Raw genomic sequence first — 24,011 nt, 5'->3', positions numbered from 1 at the left:
GCCGAATGCACGAGGAAGCAGCTATTCCAGGACAGCAGTTCAAATGGAGGAGAAAACCAGAAAGTGAACTTACATTTTGTTGAAGGAACTTTTAAAGTGGAAGAAACTTGGCTATCGAGGCTCCTGATAGACTGGAACAGAACTGTTGACTCGTGCTGGGAAAGCTAGAGTGTGTGCTGTGCTCCAAGATCCCATCTTACGCCATGCTGAAAACGTGGGTAAGGGAGAACCAAGCTACCGCATCCTGACATAATATTTGTAAACACTTCTTTCCTTTCTTGAGAACTAGCCCACACCCTTTTTTCTATTAGTTGTAAGGTTTGGCAATAGGTTTCTTTGTATAGGCCCTTTTTATTTCACACAACAACACTGGACTGCCTTATTTTCATTTGATGGGCAACGCTTTCTCCCATCTTAGATTTAGGGTTCGATTACATGTTTTTCCAACCTGCATACAGTATCATAAACACCCTTGAACTGTGATTGCTTGTGTCTGTCTTTACTGTTGCCACCATGAGTTCCTTACATATGGTGTCAGAAGTGGGATGTGATCCAATTGATACCAGTTGGAGAGCCCACTTTCATGAGGAGGACCTTAATAGAGATGGCCATGTCCTATCCTCAGTATTGGAGAACAAGCAAAAAAACAACTCTCTCCAAGGTGACTCAGACATCTCGGAGTCAAGACGCAAACCCTATCAGGGGCTTTTCTCCATCAATGGGGAGAAATCTGTGGAAAGCATGATACCACCCATCCAGCCCTTGGACCAGAGAACTGGAGTCCAATTTTTCCCCCTTACCTCTCAAACTATCACACCTATCCAAAAAAATGTTTAAGGCAACACCTATTATCTTTTTTGCCCTCAAGATTATTTGTTACAGGGAAGGGACAAAGTCTTAATTCCATTACAGCTAAAGGTAATATGTCCGTTAGTTTGGTGCTTCTATATTCTACCTTGTAAAGAAGCCCAAAAAGAAATGTTACCCTCTTTTTCCCTGTGAAGACAAATTAACCTTTATTCTCCTAAACTTCTCTACAAACCATGTATACATTCAAAGGGGAGACAGAGTAGGGATCATAGTGTATGAAACCCCAGAGAAAACCCAACATACGAGACCTTGTGGGAAATATCTTCTCAAAAAAAATCAGGAGCAGACCTAGAAAGTCCTTCAACCGAAAATAAGATCAGAGAAAACCTTCTTTACTATTCAAAGGGAAAAGTAGAGGGCGAGCAAGAGAGAGAGAACGTTAGAAACCCAAATAGAAAGATACCGGAAGAACCATATATTAACCAGGAGGAGCAACAACTGGAGAACAGTTATGTCACCAACATTTATTTTAGCCCCCTGAATAAGGATAGGCGAGTGTCAGTATCCACTCTATCCCAGGGAGAATCGGAAGCCTCCCAAGCAGAACAATGCTTATTTTGTGGAGAGTGGGGAAATAATGCAGAGGTTTGTCTTAAAAAAGATGGAAGAATAGTTAATCGGAACTCAAGAAAAGGACAGGAAATAAGAGGGAGAAATAGAAAGGAGAGAACTTTTTAAAGAAATCTCTTTCGCAAGTCAGCAGTAACAATCTAGGCTGTATTCTGGAAAGCTTGGACCAACATCCATGGTGTTCCATGGTAGAATTTCCGCATAAAACCCTACTGTCCAACCAGCATAGTGAAAGGGTATGTGAGAAACCTGAGGGTATTCTCCGAAGCAGGCCTCAGGAACCCATTATTCAAGTGGCTTGGGAAGGGCTGACATTCTCAGACCCCAACCCTAGGAGAGGATGAACAAGAGAGAATCACCTGGATAGGGAAGCCTGGGGTTTTGCTCATGGAAATACTCCAGGTGAGACGCGGTATGGCACAATCCAGGGAGAAGGAGAGGAGGGCAAACTCCCCAAGACCTTTATAGGTTATAATACCTCTGCCTCGTTCCTCCCATTAACACTCTCCTGCCCAGATCCAACAACCCCTCCATGCATAACCAATCCTCTAAGGACCCAAACCTGGTTGCATCTAAAAAGTATATATCCCAGAAACTCTGTTACCCCAGTCTCCACTTGAATTCTCCCCATCCTTTGGCTCCACGTCCCTCTGGGTATTCTTTTCTGAACACCCGATCTATTAGGACAGAAAACGACCATTTCCACAATCCCCCTTGTTCATTTCTCGATCCTGGTTATTCCCGTTTCACAAACCCTCCTCCTCAGGTCACAAACCCTACAAAACCCACCTTTCTGAGATCACCAATACAGGGGTTATAATTCCATGTAAAACCTTTTTTGCTTCCTAGCCCGCAGAACACCCCGAAACTCTACTCCTCCCCTTTTCCGACACAAACACTTTCTCCCGACATAAACCACAAAGGACTAATTTGAAAACTGTTTATCTGGCATGTCCCAATACAAGCGTCCGGCAAAGTCAGGCAATTGACTTAAATCACACACACCTGACGGCCCTTCATTTTCCCTACAGCGATAAAAGGTGGAGCAAGAGAGCACAGTACGAGCAAAGCAGACCACACAAAGAGACAGCTATCCAGGTCCGACAATCCAAGAGGAGGAGAAAGGCGGCGAAAATCGAGAGACTGAGAAGGACAGACACGACCTTGCCATTTTAGACACAGACCCGTGAAACCTCTGCAGAGCAAATCTTAACACCGAGGACAATAGCCCATGTGTGTAGCAGCAGATGTCAACAGTACATGCAGCGAATCAACGCTGATAAGCTGGAGCGAGGGAGACTACTGCTATCGAGATCCTGGCCTTGAGTCCAGTTACAAGGAAAACCAAGGGGTTCATCACAACTGGTGAGTCGACGGGAAAGCCGATAAGAACCGGGCTGTGGTGAATGAAAGCGGCAAAGTGAGAGAAGAGGGAGACCAGCTGCAGAAGGGGTCCGGCACCACGTGGGTGCTGCTCTGAGAAAACCTGGTCCATCCCCATCTGAGTAAAAACTACATAAGGCGGTGGGAGAGTTGCCAAGATATGTCTAAGTGGTCATACAGAAGGTCAAGCAAAATCCCCATACAGTCGAAAACCTTTGACCTAAGAACTATAAAGAAAGCAAGGCAAGTGAATCCTGTCACGTGAGAAAACAAGGGAAGTGAATCGCAATAAACATTGAAAGTAAAAGCGGATGTGAAGTTGTCATGCATCCAGGTACGAGGAGGCTCTGGAGTAAGTATAGATGGGGTGGCCATTACTAGTTCCATCAGGTTCTTGCTAAGCGGTCTGGTGGCGGTCTAGTCTTTCTCTTTCACAGGTTCTTATTCTGTTTCCTCCCAGCCGTCTTTGCGTTGCAACCTCAGCTTACTCCTGTAGCTTCCTGGTTTGCCAGCGCTCCAAGTGTTTTGTATTCCTTTTTTTTAACTTTCTTTGCTTCATTTTTCCTCACATGACTTCCCCGTGTTGCCTCCCTCTCTCCCTCTACTGGCGCTCTCTTTCGCCACTCTCCTCGCCCTTGCGGGGTGTCCCTTTTCACATTGCTATTCCTTTCAGAGACTGCGGCAACCGCGGTGGCCTCACCCCTCCCCCTGGTCGTTCCGGCGCTGCTCCCTGGCCGGTCCACACACTACTCATCTCTTTTCCCGGTTCTTCTGCCCGGATCCTGTTCTCGCTTTCTGCCCGGTGATTATTGCCTAATTGTCACCGCAGCTCCAAGCAGAAACGAATCAGTATACGACATCAGTACCAGATCGGAACCTCCTGCTACGGATACCATCTATAGTACATTGGAAGCTGTGATTCGCCTACCGCTGCTACAACTCTTCTTGAGGTTTTTTTAGCCCTTGGGCTTTTCCCCATTGCGGTCTGTTTCAGCGGAGGGGCCACAGGGCGACAGCACACTGGTGGCCACTGTGGCTTCCCACCGAGACAGATCACCCCAACGGAAGGACAAAGAGAAACACAGGTACCGACAGAATCGGAATACTTACAGATCAGACTCCAGCAGTACAGGTGAGGAGACGGAGGAGGGCAGCGGGTCGGAGGATTCAGAACAGGTGTGTGACAGAAGTTGGCAAGAGTGAACCCGGAAGAGGGATGCTGACAAGGAAGGGGCAAAGTCTAAAGTTTCAAGAAGCAGTGTGTAGACAATTGTGAACCCAGCCGAGGGATGTCCACTGGATAGCGTTATACTAGGCTTCTGCTTTACTCTTTTTCCCACGGACTGAGTGCACACACTCCTTTATATAAGGGGATTGGGCCCTTCCACTGAAGAAAGCATTATATGCTATACAGATACATATTTATTTGTTGTTTTCAATGCCATTGAAACATTATACTTTCCATATGTGGCAAGACCTAGCCCTTACATTTGGCTTATGAACTTTTTTCAGACTTGAATATTTACCTATCTACTTATGACTTGATGGTAAGTCGGTCTACGATTTCAATCACTTTTACTTCTACAACCACAGAGCACCTTTTATACTTATCTTAGGGTTCTTTTACATTCTTTGTAGGTGAACCTCCCTTATCACCATTCCATCAGCTATTGATTCAACTGATCCTTATCTACTCTGGATACACAGTATGCCACAATTTCCCACATGCACATTCTGAACCTTGATTATTCTATATATATTGGCATATAAGTTACCACTATCCGTGTTTCACTATACAATTGTCTTTGTTTTTCTGTTTTTGACCATTGCCCTCATTCTCTTCAATCAACTATCATTTACTGGTATGCTATTTTACGTATCTTCAACTTTGGATGTGATGTTTTTTGTTTGCATTGCATTGTGAAATTTGCTCATATGTTTTGAATTCCTTTGTATTTTTTTCTTTCTTTTTTACCATCTTCATTAATGTACAGCCTTGATAACGACCGGATAGGTCGAAACATGTGTCGGCTGTTTTATGATCAGCTGTTCTATGATCAACAATAAAAAAATTATGTAACTGAGAACAGGAATTCTGTTTATGACTTGGCCTTCCAGAAGTTTCAGGATCTGCGCATTGGACTTACTTTCAGTCTACATTACTATGTCCACTGGATCTGTTCATAAAGACAAACATTTGTGATGAAAAAAGCCATAACGAACCCAGTGGAGGGAGGCTGAAAATTCTGTTTGGTTCTGCGGCCGGAAGAGGGGCACTTCAAGGGTGAGCCAGTAGCACCCTGATCAAGTGAACCTGAGAAAGGGAGGTTCACAGCTGACTGTTGAAATGACTTTGTATGAGAACAATAGAGGAAGATTTCTTGAAAGCCATAGTGAACCCAGTGGAGGGAGGTCCGAGTCCAAACGAGGGAGAGCCAGAGGGGGCTCTGAGGCCGAACGAGAGAGATCCAGAGTGAGAACCGAGCCGGAACGAGGGAGATCCACCGGTGAAGCCATCACCCGAAGTCCATCAAGAGAAAGAACTGTTATCGATTTATGGCATTACGATTTGTGAAGCATCAGTGCCCAGAAGAGGGGAACCCAAGGGTGAAGAATCCTCTCCCTAAGTAAAACCAGTAAGTGAACTAACATTTTGTTGAAGGACCTTTTGTTTTGTTATTTGAACACGTCAGGCCCTCGAAGGCAAGATACTTTGAAAGTGGAAGAAACTTGGCCATCGAGGCTCCTGATAGACTGGAACAGAACTGTTGACTCATGCTCCAAAGCTCGAGTGTGTGCTGTGCTCCAAGATCCCATCTTACAATGTGTTAAAAACATGGGGAAGGGAGACCCAAGCTCTGCATTCTGACATATTATTTGTGGATAATTCTTTCCTTTCTTGAGAACTGTCCCACACCCTTTTTTGTATTAGTTGTAAGGTTTGGCAATAGGTTTCTTAGTATAGGCCCTTTATATTTGACACAACAACACTAGGACTGCCTTATTTTCATTTGTTGGGCAATGCTTGCTCCATCTTAGATTTAGGTTTAGATAAGGTGTTTTTCCAACCAGCATACAGTTTAATAAACACCATTGAACTGTGATCACTTGTGTCTGTCTTTACTGTTTCCAGCATGAGTTCCTTACACCCCCCACCTCCAGTCCAATCCAACATTGATTCCCAGTAACAAAGGCGGATAAAGCGCACCTGCTTCAAGTCATCCAGAAGGAGATTGCTCCTACCCTGCAAGAATCGATAGGGTCCTTCACTGAGCTGGCTTCCAATGTGCAGCAGGCAGAGCACAGACTTGGGGGATCTAGAATCTGTATCTGCGAACATGCCAATAACTTTGATCAATTGGAGCAGTGAGTCTTGCCATTAGAGGTGCACTGCTCTTCTGTGACAAACAAGTTGGAGGACAGTGAGAATCGTTCGCGCTGGAATAATGTTAGACTGCAAGGGATTGCCAGGGATGTTCTAGATTATGATCTAGAAGCGCACATATAATATGTTTTCCATGATATCCTAGGAAATGCAATGGAATCTGATCTTCTATTGGACCGCACACAAAGGGTCTATTCAAACTTTCAACAGCGCCAAAACCTGCTCCTGCAATGGGCTTGCGCAGGTGCATTTTTGTAAAGTTAAAGAACGGCTCTTCCAGAATACAAGATCGCAGTGTAGGATCCTCTTTGGAGGCAGAACTATCTTCCAAGATCTGGCACAAAGCACCATTCAAAAGTGCCGGCAGATGAGACTGCTGACACAATGGCTGCTGAACAAAGAAATCCAGTATCGGTGTGGTTACCCCTTCAGAATTATGCTTAAATACGACGGGGTGCAGCACCAGTTCACAATGCTCAAGCAGCTATCAACGTCCTTTGCACCCCTGCTGCTGAACCACATCATCCAACAGGCTCGGAGTGAGATGCGCCTAAATCAAATTGGTCTCGAGCTAGATCTAGAAAAGATCACCAGAGAAAGCGCAATAGACCCTCACAGGTCTGGCGTGAGAAAAGTGGCGAGGAGTGGCGATTCAGAGGGGTGATTAAGAGGGGGACAGATGAACTGCTGGCTTAACTGTCATCTTCTTGTTGATGGCCCATATTCTGTGGGAGCTGGACAGTCTGTCTGTTGTTCTTTTATGGCCTATTGTGTACCAGCCATAGTTGCATTGTTATTGAGCTTGAAAGGTTAGGCAGGGTATCAGGAGTCCCCGCCCATGCATGCGGTTCCTGGTTAACGTGATGTTACCCCACAATGGGGTTGGTTTCTTTCTTGGTAGCGCCCTTTCGTTTCTATTGCATTCTTCTGGCATGGACACATTTCAAATCTGGATGTTTGACATACGTTTGTTTTTGGATGTTTGGGGTTTGAGAAGATTTCCATGGTTCTGGGAGGTTGGGCAACACAGACAAAGCACGGGCTGGCACTGTCAGAGGGGTCAAAGAGCCATTGTTTTTTGTAGGTCACCTTTAATTAGATGGATTTTGAGGGCGGTTATTAAGAGGGTAGCTAAGGGATTCCCAAATGGAAGACCTTAGCATAGTATCTTTGAATGTCCACGGCCTTAAAGGGATAGTCCAGTAAAAAAATGTATTTAAAAAATAGATAGGCAATATAAAAAAAATAATACTAGCACTATTTTTTTTAAAACTTCCTATGGAAAATGTTGAGCTATTCAAGCTCAAAATTTGCCAAAGTAAGCACATGGGCGCATCCATTTTGTGAAATGGATGCCCGCCTGTGCTGGCTTTTGCTTTTGCGGCACTAATGAAGGAAAAGCCAGCCAGCTGTAGTAAACAAAAGCTACCGCTGGGTGGCTTTTCCTTCATTGGTGCCGGGACTCGGAGGAAGCAGACTGGAGACCAGGACAGGAAAGCTGCAGCTGAATCTCGGTAAGTGCTATTTATTTATTTTTAAAAATAAGCACTAGCTGCGTTTTTTTTCTAAGTTTTCCGGGCTGGAGGAGCCCGGAAAACTTAGAAATAAAACCGCAGCTTTAAAAACGTTGTATTTATGTTTGCGGTCCCATATGAAGTGACCGCAAACATAAATACAACGTTGTGTTTGAAAACGCTGCGGTTTTTCTTTCCAAGTTTCTCAGGCTCCTCCGGCTCCCAAGGGGAGCACCGGAGACCCAAAGTGAAAGCCAAGGCAGGCAGAAACACAACACGGTTGTGTTCACATGCCGCGGTGTTTCTCCCTAGAGCTGATTTCCCATTTGGGGCTCTCGGGCTCCCCACAGTGGGTCCGAGAGCCCCAAATGGGAAATGCTAAATGCTGCAGTGTTTCTGCCTAAATCTGCCTTCCCATTTGCCTTCAAAAGCGACCGCAAACATAAATACAACGTTTTTAAAGCTGCGGTTTTATTTCTAAGTTTTCCGGGCTCCTCCAGCCCGGAAAACTTAGAAAAAAAAACGCAGCTAGTGCTTATTTTAAAAAAAAAAAAAAAAATAGCACTTACCGAGATTCAGCTGCAGCTTTCCTGCTCTGGTCTCGGTCCGCGTCCTCCGAGCCCCAGCACCACTGAAGGAAAAGCCACACAGCAGTAGCTTTTGTTTACTACAGCTGGCAGGCTTTTCCTTCATTAGTGCCGCAAAAGCAAAAGCCAGCACAGACGGGCATCCATTTCACAAAATGGATGCGCCCATGTGCTTGCTTTTGCGAATTTTGAGCTTGAATAGCTCAAAATTTTCCATAGGAAGTTTTAAAAAAAATAGTGCTAGTATTATTTTTTTTATATTGCCTATCTATTTTTTAAATACATTTTTTTACTGGACTATCTCTTTAATTTCCCTTGGAAGTGTAAGAGTGTTCTTGCAAAGCTTTTGGAAATGAAGGCAGACATTGTGCTCCTCCAGGAGACCCATCGTCTGAGAGTGGATGTGCTCTAAATGGTTCAAGTGCCAGTTTTTTACATCACCCCCAATTAAGAAGGCAGGTGTTGGGATTCTATTTAGCCACATGCTGGCCTTCACAAAGATTGGGGAAATGAAGGCTAATCCGGGGAGGTTCCTGGGTCTCCATATTGAGTTGGGAGGTAGGGAGCTGACACTATTCTCAATATATGTCCCAAATCAGCACCAAGACACTTTGTATTGTCATCTGTTTCCCCGAACAGTTCAATTCCAAAAAGGTGACCAGTTTTTTAGGGGCAGATTTCAATGTGGTTCTAGATACTGGGATGGATAGGTCCAAGGCCTCTACAGAACCTGGCTTAATTAATGTGGCTTTGCTTGCTAAGGCGATGGATGACTTGAAGTTGGTGGACGTAGAGACATCAACAGCCTCAAGATAAAGACTACACACACTATTCTCTCATGTCCACCAAAGCTTCTTCCAAATTGGCTTCTTTCTCATTTCTAGGGCTCTTTTGCAAGCTATTACGGCCTCCACTATTGAACTGATATTGGTCTCATATCACTCCCCCATTACGATGTGGTTAAATGCACATGCTTCCCTCTCAAGGAAATCAACTCTATGGAGAGTGAATGATTCCCTCTTGGCAGATGCGGCTTACTGCACCTCTATTTCTGAGAGTATCTCTCTTTACTTCAGAGAAAATATGACAGGTGATGTTTTGCTCGCAACCATTTGAAGGGAGTTAAGGTCATTAGCTTGGCCACCAGGGAAATGCATGTTGGTAGCATCACGACTTGAGAGAGAGAGAGAGAGAGAGAGAGAGAGAGAGGTAAAGGCTGTGGGCATGCAATATAAGAGGGCTGAACTGAAAGTGCTCTAGCCAGCAGACTTTTCCCATAAGCTTCTAAGGACCAAACAGCTTTACTTCAATACCTCTAATAAGGCCATTAGGAGGTTAGACTATAAATTACGAGCACAGGCTACTCATAACACTATGGCGCAATTAGAAGACGCTAGTGCCTGTATGCAGATGGATGAACAAACCAAATTGGATATTCTATTGCATTTTTATTCTGTCCTGTTTTTGGCCGAGGGCCTTCACAGAGCCAGGCATAGGGACTTCATTAGCTCAGCTCGCCTCCGTAGGGTCCGTGAAGAGGATAAACTAAAGCTAGAAGACCCAATTACGGCAGAAGAAGTCACCCGGATCATCGGCTCCCTTCCCGCCAACAAGGCTCCAGGGCCTGATGGCTTCTCGGCCCTTTTTTATCCAAAGTTTGCTGGGGCCCTGATCCTGCACTTGGTCGTAGTATTTAATAGTTTTAATAGTTTTGCCACAACTGACTCAGTTACACCCACGATGGGGGAGTCCCTATTGAGCCAAGCTGGGTAAATATGCCACTGACTGCTGCTCATATAACTTTGATGCCTGCATCTATTCCAAGATTTTGGCTAATAGACTTGCAGGAATTCTCCCTGGAAATATCCATATGGACCAGGTAGATTTCATCCCCGGCGGCAGACTCAGGATAATATTCGGAGGGCCGAGTGGGCAAGACAGGTAGAATAGAAACTGGCGGTTCAGTTGATTGATGCTGAAAAAGCATTTAATAGGATTGACTGGACCTATCTGTTGGAAGTATTAAAGGGATTTCATTTTGGCCCAATTTTTATTAATAGAATCCTGGCCAATTGTGCTCCCCACCACCAGAATTAGGATGAATGGCACGCTTTCTGAACCTCTTGTGCTCGGGAGGGGAACTCGCCAAGGCTGCCCCCAGCCTCCCCTCTTGTTTGCCCTATCCATTGGCTTGTAAAATTCAGTCCTCATTCGGGGCGTTGACATAGAGGGAACCTCACATAGGGTGAAATTATATGCTGATGAAATCCTTTTCTTTATGCAGGACTCACAAACCACGATCCCACATGTCGTTGCCTTGTTGGACATTTTCCATCATTCCTCTGGTTTTAAGATTAATTTGACCAAATCAATCAGAATGAATGTCTCAGAAAATCCTGCCAATGTTCATATGTTAAAGAACGCACATGCCTTCCAAAGGGCCTCTGTTAGCTTGAAATGCCTGGAGATTAATCTTACACCCAGGTATGAACAGTTGTATGTCACCAACATCCCTGGCCTGCTGTCCACTCTTAAATTGGACATGGACAGATGGGGGATGGCCGACATGTGTTGGCTTGGGAGAATGTTGGTATTCAAAAGGGCCATGCTACTGAAACTTGTAAATGTATTTTATTTATGGGACTTTTATAATTGCCAAATCAGTGAATCAGGACTTCCAAAACCGGGTCTTCCAGTTTATCTGGGCCACACAGCGCCCCAGAGTTTCCAGGCACACATGAATGTCGGATAATAAACGGGGCTGCTTGGGAGTACCTGATGTGGAAAGCTATCTGTATGCGGCACAGATTGCCCCTCTTTTGGACAGTCAATTGGCGTTTCTCGCCCCAAAGCACTAGGTAGATATTGAGCAGGCTACGCTAAGGATTCCACTAAACGACTGGTGTTGGCAATCCCCTGCTGACTGGAAAGGAATCTGCCAACTGCTGGCACCCACTAGAACGACACTGGAGTATTGGGATAGAGCAGCGCGTAAATATGCAGTCACTACGTTCCCTTCCCCACTTACATGCATTTGGCACTCTCTGGACTTTTCTCTGGGGCGGCATGTGAGGGGCTTCATCCACTGGAAAGAAGGTGGGCTACCGAGAATAGGCCAGCTATTCGAAAATGAGCAACCATTAACCTTTGCTCAATGTGCACAAATGTTTATGGTTGGCGAACAGAGGCATAAACAGGGTAGGGCCTGAGCGGGCAAGGCCCAACCAAAATCTGTGAATGCCCACTCAGCAGCATCTCATGGGCATTTACAGTGGTTAATGTCACTGCGGTGGGCCCAACTACATTAGCTTCAGGCCCCACTTGTTAGACAATTCTGGCTACTCCTCTGTTTTCAGAGCGGATACATTTGGTTTCATACAGTTGCTGCACTGGGTCTCGACTAACAAAATAGCCAAGCACGCTAAAAGGTGCCCCACCCAGTTTGAGGACTTGTTTCCTGGGCACCCCCCAGCCAGGAGAGTCTTCTCGCTATATAAAATCCTCATTGTTAACCGCTTTAAGCCCCCACATTCCTATATGGCCCGGTGGGAAGCAGACTGTGGGTTCCCGATGGATGAACTGTCACGGTACAACATGTCGTATAGGGCTGCGAAATCTTCTAAGTGCGTTCAATTAAAGGAACATAGTTACATAGTACTATGAAGGTGGTACTTTACCCCTGAACGGAGCCATAAGATAAACTCTGCCCTATTGCCCCTTTTGCTGGAGAGGCCTTTAAGCCCCCGGCACGCTTTATCATATATGGTGGTCCTGTGGTTCTAGTCAAACTTATTGGAAGGAGGTTCTTGCCCATATTAAGGCCATCACGGGAGTAGAGCTATCTGCGGACCCACAAGTGGTCCTACTAGGGAATGAAGACTGAGCAGGGTTAAACAAGCTGGGAGGGTTGCCTCTAAATTGATCACTCACCTTCTGGTCTCTGCTAGGGTGGTGTTAGATGGGAACTGGAAAGTATCCTGTGCCCCTGACATAAGTGAATGGTGGACTAAAGCCACTATTACTGGTGGGATGTCCAAGTTCCTGGTTGAATAGAATCCCTTTATATCCTTTGTTACTCAGAATGATTTCCCAGCTGTAGATCATAAGCCGCAAGATATGTCCTCGTTTACCCTGTTATGAAGGTTGAAGTGTGTCCACTGCTGTAATTATCCATCTGATTTTTCTGTGCCCTGGTATCTCTTCACTTATATTTCTTTGGCATTTTGTAACCAAGTCTGGTTTAGCTGTTGATATGCAAACATTCACTGTTCACTGTTCTTTGAGTGTGTGAGATGGCCTCAGGTCATGCGCTTAGTTTTTACTTATTGTTTTTCTTTTTCTCTTATGACTGGATACTGATGAAAGTGGCTGACCCAGCCTGTATTTTCTTGTTTGTTTTGATCTTTAACGAAAAAGTGAATGACAAATTAATTTGTACACACTGGAGCATTTTACAAAAAGAACCTCTACTACAGAGGATTTGTAAATCAACCCATAAAATTGCATATACAATGCCAAAAATCTCAAAAAAATGTTTCGTACGTGCAGAGGATTTCAAAGGTATGGATTTGCAGGAAATTGTATGTTAGAGAAACTACGAGCTCTACAAAGGAACAGATTGGTGGACATAAAGGAGACATGAGTAATAAAAACTTAAAATCTCCAGTAGCCAAACTTTTTTTTAAGAACATCAACAAGTTTCACAGTTGAAATGTCAAGTGCTGGAAATCGTACAGAGACACCTTCATGGAATAGACACACAAAGACGTATTTTTGGCATTATGGATCCACAAGTTATAATGTATGTACACTGCCGGAAAGGATGAAGATGGCTTCAAACCTGATTTTTGTAATCCATTGATGTTATACCTGGCGTCAGTTACCGTGAGAAAGGATTTTTGTTTGACCCTTTGAAGTTGTCTTTAAACACAACCATTAAACACATGATATAGTTCAGCGTGATGTTATGTATATATGCATGAATAACTCACTAGACACAGGTGATGTTTGCAAATATCCACAGAAGACTGAACCAATTTCTACGTTTCAAGCGTTCACATTTTTTACATTTTGATTACCATAAGCACCACTAGCAGTGTTTCACAACCAGTGAACTGTTCATGTATATCCCCTTTAAATTGGCGACACTCCACTCCAGGGTGGCGACCTGCACTATAGAATATAGAATAAGCAGCAGCTACAGAAGTTGGTTATCCGTATCAGTGAAAAAACGTTGTTAAAGGGACATTATGGTTACAAGTAAAACCGAAAACCCCCAGAAATTCACCAGCTATGGTAAGCTAAGCAACCATAACAGGCGCCACCTCCGTGCACTGCTAAACCTAACACCCAGGACATCAAAGATGACATCACAAAGATGACATGTCCGACCCCAAACATGGGGATGATATCAAGATTAATTGCAAGTTTCTTAGCAGACATAATTACATCAGGAACATGTACAGCTGATGCATTGAATCTCAGAAGACTCCCTTAAAATAACATTGGCAGGCCCTATTCAACACCCATTTTTAAGTTTTTAGATGATAGAAGTAGCTAGAAACCAAGGAACAGACATTTCAGTGATGTCAGTGCCCCACACATTTGTATCTGTTCCTACACAAAAGCCTATATTATTGCCTTTCATAGCACTTATTTTTAACTGGACCTAAGTGCAAGGAACAGATGCAAGGGCACACTCCTGTCTTATTTTAATTAAAACATGAACTCATTTACATCCACAATGAAGGTTTGCATTTCAGAATAGTGCCTAAAATTAAAACCAGTAGGCCCTGTAGAACACAAACGCTGATGTTACTACATGAGACACTATTCTTTACACTGATAAGCTCTTCATCCATATATATTATTGTGTTGGACTTTGTTTTGCAAGTGAGAGATGGTCTTCATACGACATGTTTCAGAAATAAATGACAGGATACTGTTACTTTATCGTTACTGCTTATATATTGCCATTTATACATATCCTCATAAGAAACTGTGATTTGTCGTGAGTATACCCGAGGGCCCACCCAATGAACAATTAATACAACAGTAATTGTTCATTTATTAACTAAACGTATGTTGTAAGTAAATAATTGTCTGAAAAGAGAGTAAACAACTTGATGAGTTTTGGAAGATCACCAGCAGTTTGTGTGAACGTTTAATATCTTAAGAACCATGTTAAAAATAAAACATCTAACAAACATCCAGTAATTATTTCTTATTTTGTACATTTTTAATATACATTTCTTAACAGGAGATTTCATATGGGATTAAGAAAAGAGCATCCTGCAAATGTTTGTTTACCAAAGGAATTGAGGGGGCATCAAAATCCTGACATTGACATTATCCCATGTAAACAGGTCAAAATTTGTAAATTATGTAATTCTGACCAATATATTAGAGGTATATTACTTATTTTAAGTGCACAACAAATAGTTGACAGAAGTCATTAGTTAGTAAACAAAGTTAATACATACTTAATTCCAAGACATGAGATAACATTGTTTGACCAAGACTAGGGGGGGGCATTTACCATTCTTAGATTTCAATAATTGTCTTAGCCTTACTAACATTTAAGAATATTCCTTTCAATGTGCAATAAACTGGTCTTTCAATCAGAATATTACCTTTTACTTTTCAGTCTGGATTCTTTTCTTCATGGACTTCATTCTCTGTTTAAGGGAGATTTTCAGATAACTCCAAGAGATGAATGGATATTTGTTGACATGGATCTATTACATACAGTTGTTGTACCAGCGATCAGATTGTCTTTAAAGCTCCACCAGGTACTTTGTTTCTTCTTTAAAATCCTGCTTAGAAACCGTTTCTGCTAAGTATATTTCAAACTGGTCCATGCAGCTCACCTAGAGATGATCTTGCATTATTTCTTTAAAGATTTTAGATTAGAAAATAAAATTGATGCTTGTTTAACTGTTTTCACTTTTCATTAAAAAAAACAAAGCCGCTCACAATCTACACCCCCTTTTCCTGATAAGCAAACATCAAAAACAAGAAATGCAGAGAAATGTAAGAGCTTTGAATAATGACATGTATATTTATTGGGAAATAAATGTATTAACAAGGAAGCAAATAATGCGTAGTTAGGATTGGATAACACAACATAATCAGCTTTGATAATGCAAGATAGTAAACACATAATAGAAGTTGTTGCAACAAAACACTGTAGACAATTTTGGAAATTGATGAACAGAGTACGTACACATTTAGATGATACATTGATAAATCCAATATCTGCCTCTAGTTGGGAATATCATTTTTGTCAAATTTATAAAATGTGGGCCTCATTACACGGATGGCGGAGAACCATGGTGCTATTAGCGCCATGGTTCATGCCGGTAAAATACCGGCACCGCCTTGGCGGAAAGGGGAATTACCACCCCATTCCAAGGTTGGTGGGGCGGTAATTCCCCCTTCCACCATTGCCCTTCCCCATTCCCATTTTTGGCCCATAGGGCTCAATGGGAATGGGGAAGGCGCTAATTACGGTACCGCAAACTGCGGTACTGTAATTAGCTCCCTGGGTCCCTTTGCGGGTTGGTTTTTAACGCCTGCAAAAAGCAAGCGTTAAATCCCCCAACCCGCAAAGGGACCTCGTAGTAAGACGGTAAGGATTTACCGGTACTGGTATTTTACCGGTAGGGGTAAATCCTTACCGTCATCCGTGTAATGAGGCCCATAGTCTGATAATGGCTTTGGTAGATTTCTCTTATCTGAAAGAAAGCATTCTGACTGGCTTTCATGTATCTCCAAAGGTAATATTATTAAATCCATCTTAAAATTGAAAGAAATCAAGAGCTGTTGGACCCAGTGCCCTATCCAATTTATACTTAAGGAAAACCCGAATGTATGGGGCAGGAAGGATAGCTCAGAGTCAACGAGTTTCTCTTGGAAGACAGACAACATGTTTAGAGACTGGTCTCTGGTATTAAGCATGTTACAAAAGATTAATTAATTAATTATGGGAGCATACTTGGCATTCCTCTTTAATAAGCTCATAGTGGATCCGAATGTACCTTACTCGTGGTATTTCTCACATATAACTTCCATTTATAAAACCCATTTAAAAAAAGAGTGACAGAAATTATCCACACAACTTTGGCCCAATTGCTCTGTTAGACGTCACCAGCAAGGACTTTGCTTCCTTATTATTGCAGCATATGGAGCAATAGGTTTAACTTACAAAGCATCTTTCAAATAGAGGGGACTAGGAAAAAGTCATATTATATATATGTTGCTAGCATAGACCTTTCTGGGTCCTTTGACAGAGTTAATCGTGTTTTGGTACAGTGAAAGTTCCATGATTGGCGTATGCCGGACGTCTTTCCCAATTTGATTATACTTCGACATACTGATGCTTTCCTCCAGGTCAGATGAAATTCAAATGGAACTATTACTAACCTGATAGAGACCTCAATAGGTTTAAGTCATGGGTGTATTCTTGCCCTGTGGCTTTTTAATTTGTACTTATCTGATCTGCAGGAGATGCTGGAGGAGGTCCGTTCTTGCCACTCCCCCTTACCCTTGCAATGTTTAGTCTATGCAGACAACCTTATATTTTTGAATCAGACTTCAATTCGTCTGCAGCGGTCTCTAAATGCCCTTCAGGAATATGGTAATTACTACTCAGAACAAACGTGGGACAATACCCTGTTCTATGGAATTTCTTCCAATCAAGAGTGTCTTCAACCATGTTTCAGCTCACTGCACCCTTGATTGAGGAGAAACATCCATTTGCACATCTGTCTCCTCTGAACAAGCAACCTGCAAACAAGTCAGTATAATTTTATATCTACGAATGAAAGTCTCTGCACTCATCGCCCAGATGAGGAAGCATAGGTCCAAATATTGCAAATTCCCTCACCTTCTGCTGATTAGTTTCTTTATAAACAAAAGGTGGTGCTGAAAATAGTCTATGGGTTAGAATTTAAATAAAAAAATATTGGCATGCTTTGGCAAAGACAGAGAGTCTAATTTGGTGAACTCTGTTTTGTAATTATTTTAACCATCAAAAGACAGGTGTTAGGGCTGCTATTCCTGCAAGCAATAGTAATCTGCAGATCATTGGCTCTTATAGTAAACGTTTGAGTACACCAAACAATACCATCTTTCGAAAAATTGCATGTGTTTGTAACTGCCATGACCACAAAGGCCACGGCTCGGGGGGTGCTTAGGTTTTATTATATATATGGCGGCCACATGTTGGAAAAATGCCTTAGTGTTTGTAAAGCCTAGGCACGCACACTTTTGCTATATGGGAGTGAGAATCGTGGCTACTCAAACTGCTCAGCTTTGAAGAGATTCAGAATTATTAGTAGGCACTCCCAATAGAGTATTGCGGTTAGAACGTGGGATCTCTAGTATTGAGATACAGGCGAAACTTGGATTCACGTGGTATTTCCTGAAGACTTGCCTGAAACATTTCTGAAAACCTTAATTTGAAGGAGGTAGCAGGGGAAATTGAGGGGTGCCATGCATCCTGTAAATATGTCTTGCAGAGAGAGGGGTGCAAACCATTGGATGCCTGGTGTGTTTCGTATAGGGATTCCTCTAATCATCCTTCCCTATCCGACTTGGCGTCCACGGTGAAACAGAGAGAAATAATGATGTACAGGGAGAAGAGCATGAGGACAATGGGTACACTACCTTCATGGGCCCTTTTTGCAGAACTACATGTCACTCTGCTTGGTGGCAGCAAAATTAGTCTCATTACATCTCCTGAATATAGGAAGTTGGTTCTGCTGGCCAGATTGAACTTGCTTACCCTAAAAGAATGGAGGCTGTGGAACATTGATATGATATGATATGATATGATATGGCATTTGTAACGCGCCTATACACAAGTGTTTCAAGGCGCGGCGAGGCAGGGGGGGGGGAACAAGGGGAAGACAGACAACGATCCTACTAGGCCAGGTGTCATTCAGATCGCGCAAGTGCAGGGGTGGGGGGAAGGGAAAAGTGCAAGGGGAAGGGGAGGGGGGGGGAGTGCAGTACAAGGTAAGTAGCGTAAAAAATAATAAATAAGGCCAGCTGGTGGCAAGTGCAAGGTAGATGCAGAACAAGTGCTGGGAAGGGGGTGCTGTAAGGATACAGTGACAGTCCCGCAGTGCAGGGGGGTGCCAGGGAGGCAGTGCAAGTGGAGAGTGGCTGGGCCCTGGACCGAGGTCACTGAGAGTGGCCCAGTTGCAGATTCAGAGCAGATTCAGTGAAGAATTAAAGCTGTTCAGCAGGGGAGAGGGAGAGAGAAAGCAGAAGCAAAGAGGAAGGTTTTGAGGTGCTTCCGGAACCGGAGGTGGCTCTCCTCAAGTTTCAAGGAGGCAGGAAGGCTGTTCCAGAGGGAGGCCCCTGCTGCAGAGAGAGATCTACCCCCAGCTCGTTGCTTTGAGAAGTGGCTGACCCTGAGGGAGTTGGAGACGGATGAGCGAAGAGCTCGGGAAGGAAGATATTTAGGAAGAGAGAGTTGAAGTTATTTGGGCCCCAGGCCCCAGAAGGCCTTGTGGACAATGCAGAGGGTTTTGAACTTAATCCTCGCAGCCACTGGGAGCCAGTGTAGAGATTTCAGTCCTGGAGAGATACGGTCCCTGGGCTTGAGGCCAAGGACAAGTCTAGCAGTTCTGTTCTGGATGAGTTGCAGAGGGCGGAGAGTGGAGGCAGGCAGATTAAGATAGAGGCTGTTACAGTAGTCCAGCTTTGAGAGAACCAGGGCTCAGGAGACAGTGAGATTCTGGGGGAAGAAGAGGAAGGGAAGAATACCTCTGAGGAGGTGCAGCTGGTAGTGTGACTTCTTAGAGACGTCTGATATATGAGGAGAGAAGGAGAGTGTGGAGTCGAAGATGACCCCGAGGTTTTTTGCCTTGCAGGTAGGAGCAGGAAGGGGGCCAAGGGAGGCCGGCCAGAGAGCTGCAGGGAAGGAGGGAGTGGGTGTGCCGATAAGTAGAATCTCAGTCTTACTGGCATTAGGGCAAAGGTCATTGGCGGCACACCATTCCTGGATAGCAGACAGACAGTCAGAGATGAGGGAAGGAGAGGAGGAGGCCGAGGGTAGCCTGAAAATGAGCTGGGTATCGTCCGCATAGCACTGGAAGTTGGGGCAGAGAGCGGCGATGCGGAGGGCAAGGAGTGCCAGATACTGGTTGAAAAGCCAGGGAGAGAGGTTAGATCCCTGGGGAACACCACAGGAGGAGAAAAAGATGTCAGAGAGGAAGGACCCCAGTTGGACCTGGGAGGGTCGATTGGAAAGGAAAGAGGTCAGCCACGCCAGAGCCTGACCAGTGATACCCAGGTTATCACGGACACGGTTGAGCGGGATGGCATGGTTGACAGTGTCAAAGGCAGAGGAGAGATCGAGTAGAATGAGAACACACAGAGTGTTGGAATCGAGGTTCGAGAGCAGGTCCTCACGGATGTTCAGGAGAGCAGTTTCCTGAACATTCTAGGGAAAGACAGGAATTGCCATTGTAATGTTGGAAAGGTGGAGAATTTGGAAAATGTTTACTGCTCTGTTATTTATTATTATTATTATTATTATGGTATTTATTGAGCCCGCAGATCTAACTTTGAGAAGCAATGGAGCGCTTTACAGAGGTAAAAAACAATACAGATACATAACATCTCGCTTTACAGAGGTATACAACAGTACAGATGCATAAAAGAGCGCTATTCAGAGGTAACAGACCAGATATACAGCGGGTGATGGGATACAGACAATGGCGGCTGGTGAATTTGAAAGGTGGTGGGGCGTAAGTTTGTGGGTCCGAATTTGGTAGTGAGCGAGCGCAGTGAGCGAGCCCAACCCACACCAAGGGTGGGGGGTGTTGTCCCTCCACGAGAAATGTTTTGTAAAATGGCTTCCGAAATGTCCAATTTACTGTCCAAACCCACAGAAATATGTTATAAAAAGCATTATGTTTTAGATACTAATGGTGGTACATTATTCTTATGTGTGCAGTGTGATGGTGTATTTTACAGCAGCTTGTATTTGAGAATAGTTGGCACTATGTTGTATTGTACGAAATAGTAATGGCATATGAGGAGGGTCACAAAGCCTGTAGTTGTTGTTTTATTATTTGCCAACCCATTGCCTGATAATGGGCCATTCGCCCACAGTTCCTGCCCCTCCCCGCCCAAAACACCTCCTCACTGGAACTCTGAGCTTGCCATCAAACTTTAGCCTAAAATGTGCCTGCCAGCAGTGCTTTTTCAGAGCAGTCTCCTGAGAGTTAATGACTTAATTGGAGTTGGAAACCCGCTACTGGTGTATTGAAAATGTCTTAACCAGGTCTGCCTCCAGTCCGACCGTATGCATGATTGGGGTGTCATATTGCTATGATATGATTTCTTCAAGTTTAGAGCATTTAGAAGCTACCCTTTGCACCTTTCTTTGTACCTGATTACTATAACCTGAGATATCAATACTGTCCTACCCCAAACGCTGGAGTCAGACTCAAGCTGCTGGGTCTGTCAGAGGGATGTACACTGTCATTGGATCGGAGTAGAGATGCAAAGAGTCATCTGTCCCTTCAGCACTGTCACAGCTGTCCGATGTCAACCCTTTGTACAGTTCTCACTGCAGGAGGCGCTGTGGCTCTTTTTCGGTTCTAGGCTAGCCCAATGCAAATGTCCACTTAACACATGTAAATTGAAGTCTGTCGACACTTCTTTATGCCTGTATGCAAAGTAAAGAGCCGTGTCTTGTGTGAATCTCCTGGAAATGAGGTGAAATGTGAGCAGCGAGGGAAAGGAGAAATGGAGCCCGTGAAATTATTTCTTTTTCCTTGTTGCAGACTTTAGAGGATCTGCTAATGCCATACTTTCCTGCAAATTAATATGATTTAATATGGGTATGTTGTCTGATGATATGTAATTAATAGTTGTGAACATAGGGGAATCGGCAGTTTAGGAATAGCCGCCTAGAGCTCTGCGGGACGGTGGAAACACTGGGTCCAAGCTTCATCATGGTGCACGCGAAACAGTCCCACGTAAATGCATGGAAGCTGCATAGGGAGGGCAAGTGCATGTTTTAGGACCTCGTTTCAGAATAGGGACAGATATGGCACGCTAACTACACACCAGAACCAACGAATACAGTTTACTAAATTGAACGTACTGTACTTCAGAGTGACAAGAAGTGTGGAACTGCAGAAGTCGAGACTGAATAACACCTTTGTTTAACCGAACATGCATTATTTTTAATCTGTCAAGAAGAAGGAAACAGTTCCATTTCCCCTTCATGTCCCAATGTATAATAGAGGGACACTATTTCATTGTCTCGATATGGCCTTAGGCAGTTGTTTGCCTGTAGCAGCAGATTTCAAAACTGTGTGTGTCTGTGTTCTTTTTCCATTTTTCGTGCTTCAATCAGGCAATGCCCATGTAATTTGCAGCCTTGCAGCAATGCTATTCTGTGATCTGGGCGACTGGCTTCCTTCTTTCTGGAGACCACACCTCAGACCTGTCAAGCACATTCACTAGGCTGTGCTGGGTCATCGACTGTGGGGCACAAACCTTATTTCAAACAGGTGACCCTAAAGATTGGTTTTCTGCCTCCGCCTGCCAATTATTCTAATACTCATGATTCGAGTCAGACACGATTGTATTGCTCATGTGGTGCTGTATTATGCAGGGCTATGTCATTAATATGATCACTAGCAAAAAACGTATTTTGGAAGGACACACCAATCACATGATAAATACACGTGCCGCGACTCTGTGTAATTGGAGAATTTCGCTTGTGTGGGCTCGGCTTTAACATTTGCAATTGCTAGAAAACGGTGCTGTGCCTGGGCAGTGATTTTGTAGGCTGTAAGAGGCACCTTCGGAGGAGATGAAGACAGAAAGAGGGAGATATTGCTTGAACTATGAGCCATCCCAGCGGCTGCACTCTCTGTAATTTAAACATCACAGTCAAAATGGGAGCATGCTTTGCTCGGCTCCGGCTGTGTGGATTTTTAGTGCCTCATTGTTTCGGAGGGGGGCTCACAGATGGCACGCTAGTGCTGCAGCCCGCTCCCAGGGCCGCACACTAGGCCATTAGACCAGAAAGGCCAGAAATTATAACATCCGTGTGACCTGATCTCAATGGTTCGACAGCTGTAGGAGAGGGAGATTAATAAAAACCAAACTTTGCGGGAGATCCACTTCTGTGCTAAGTTATCTGTGTATTTCTCAGAATGTACATGAGTTGACAAATTAGGAGGCCTGGTGCTGTGCACATTGAAAATGTGTGTATACCGAAATGGTAATTACCCAATTTTTTGTTATCAGGGAAAACATTCTCAAAAGGGTAAATATATATGAGACAAAGAAGGTGCCGAGGCACAGAGAATTTATTACCCCTCTCTTAATCGAAAAGGGAGTTGCGAGAAACAGGTATAAGTCACACCACCAAACAGTTGCACCAACAGGTATATTCTATTTCTATAATTAATAGAACAATTACCAGCACACAAAGACGAAAGCAACAAAAGTAATTAAAGAAAAATTCTTTTTAATGTAATTCAGAGAATTAGTTTAAAAAATATATGGTGAATTCATACATATTTGATCTAAAAGACAACACAAACAATAAAGGGGGGATCGGTCAAAATGGAAATGACAAGAAAAAAGGTTTTTTCAACAAGTTAATTGGTTAGACGGCTACATTTAAACGTCCAATGAGAGTTCAGGTGTCGACATGTTTCGGCCACATAACGAATTGGACATCCTCTCTGTTGTCCATTCGGGAAAAGGTGTCAAGGCCATCTTCAGGACAAAGGATCTCTTCCCACGTGTCTTCACGTAAGAGGTTTACCCCAACAACTGATGTATATTCAACTTCGATGATTACTCCAATTCGAATGAGAGACAAAGGACGATGATAAATAACGTCACTCAAGTAGATGATTTCTTTTCAATATGGTGCCCAGGTTAGAATGGATGAAGTGCGCTCCTGTGGCAAAAGAACACCTTGTTATTAGAGTAGTTGTCTTGGATTCCACAAGACGAAAAATCCAACTTTCAAGCGGATGTTTTTTTATGCAAAACAATGGCACGAAATATTCCTGTTTTGAGCAATTTGTATTTGCGAACAGAACAATGGCAGGATATATTCCTTTTTTGAGCAATTTGTATTTGCGAACAGTACCATATGCAATGTAACGTTTGGATTTGAATCCCCGTCAGTAATTGCTCAAACGAGTCCAAAGTGGACTGGTCATGAAATTCGCAGTGGTGCAGTCAAATGCTAATGGCCACAAAGGAAATGCACAGCTTAGTTGTGCGACAGTCGCTGTGAAGTTGACTAGTTTTCTTCATGTGCTGTTCTCCTAGAGCGAAACACTGGCGTTTCGTTCTAGGAGAACAGCACACGAAGAAAATGTACAGCAATTACTAGCAGAGTTCCTTCTATGTTGTAGTGACTGTCGGCAGAGACAAGGTAAGGTAGGATTTCTGGAGAATCTAACAAAAATGCAAAATGCTAAGCAGGTTAGGTTTGAAATATTCAGTGTGAGTGACTTGTGGGAATGCCTAGATTATTTACCACTGAAAACCAGTCTTTTCATAATGAGGCAAATTCCACCTCCCACAACAGAATCGTTACCTGGCTCTTCCCCCAGCCCTTTTACTGGATAAAGTAACTTCCCACCAGCATTGCTCCCGTTTCACTTTTCCCCAAAATTCATCTGCAGCCAAAGCCCTGTT

General features: G+C 43.7%; 1 protein-coding gene across 4 annotated transcripts in view; it reads left to right on the top strand.

The window, feature by feature from the left end:
- The window catches only part of PCNX2 (pecanex 2), a 3,925,748-nt gene that overhangs the window by 3,532,656 nt on the left and 369,081 nt on the right, over positions 1–24,011 (top strand). For all 4 annotated transcript variants that reach the window (XM_069606982.1, XM_069606983.1, XM_069606981.1 and 1 more), the window contains one exon: positions 14,956–15,100. In XM_069606982.1, the coding sequence (XP_069463083.1) occupies positions 14,956–15,100 (145 nt within the window). The remainder of the gene's footprint in view (positions 1–14,955; positions 15,101–24,011) is intronic.

This window comes from Ambystoma mexicanum, chromosome 4p (assembly GCF_040938575.1).
Source record: "Ambystoma mexicanum isolate Mex_15411 chromosome 4p, UKY_AmexF1_1, whole genome shotgun sequence".
Taxonomy (NCBI): Eukaryota; Metazoa; Chordata; class Amphibia; order Caudata; family Ambystomatidae; genus Ambystoma; species Ambystoma mexicanum.
This window is presented reverse-complemented; position numbering and strand designations above follow the sequence as displayed.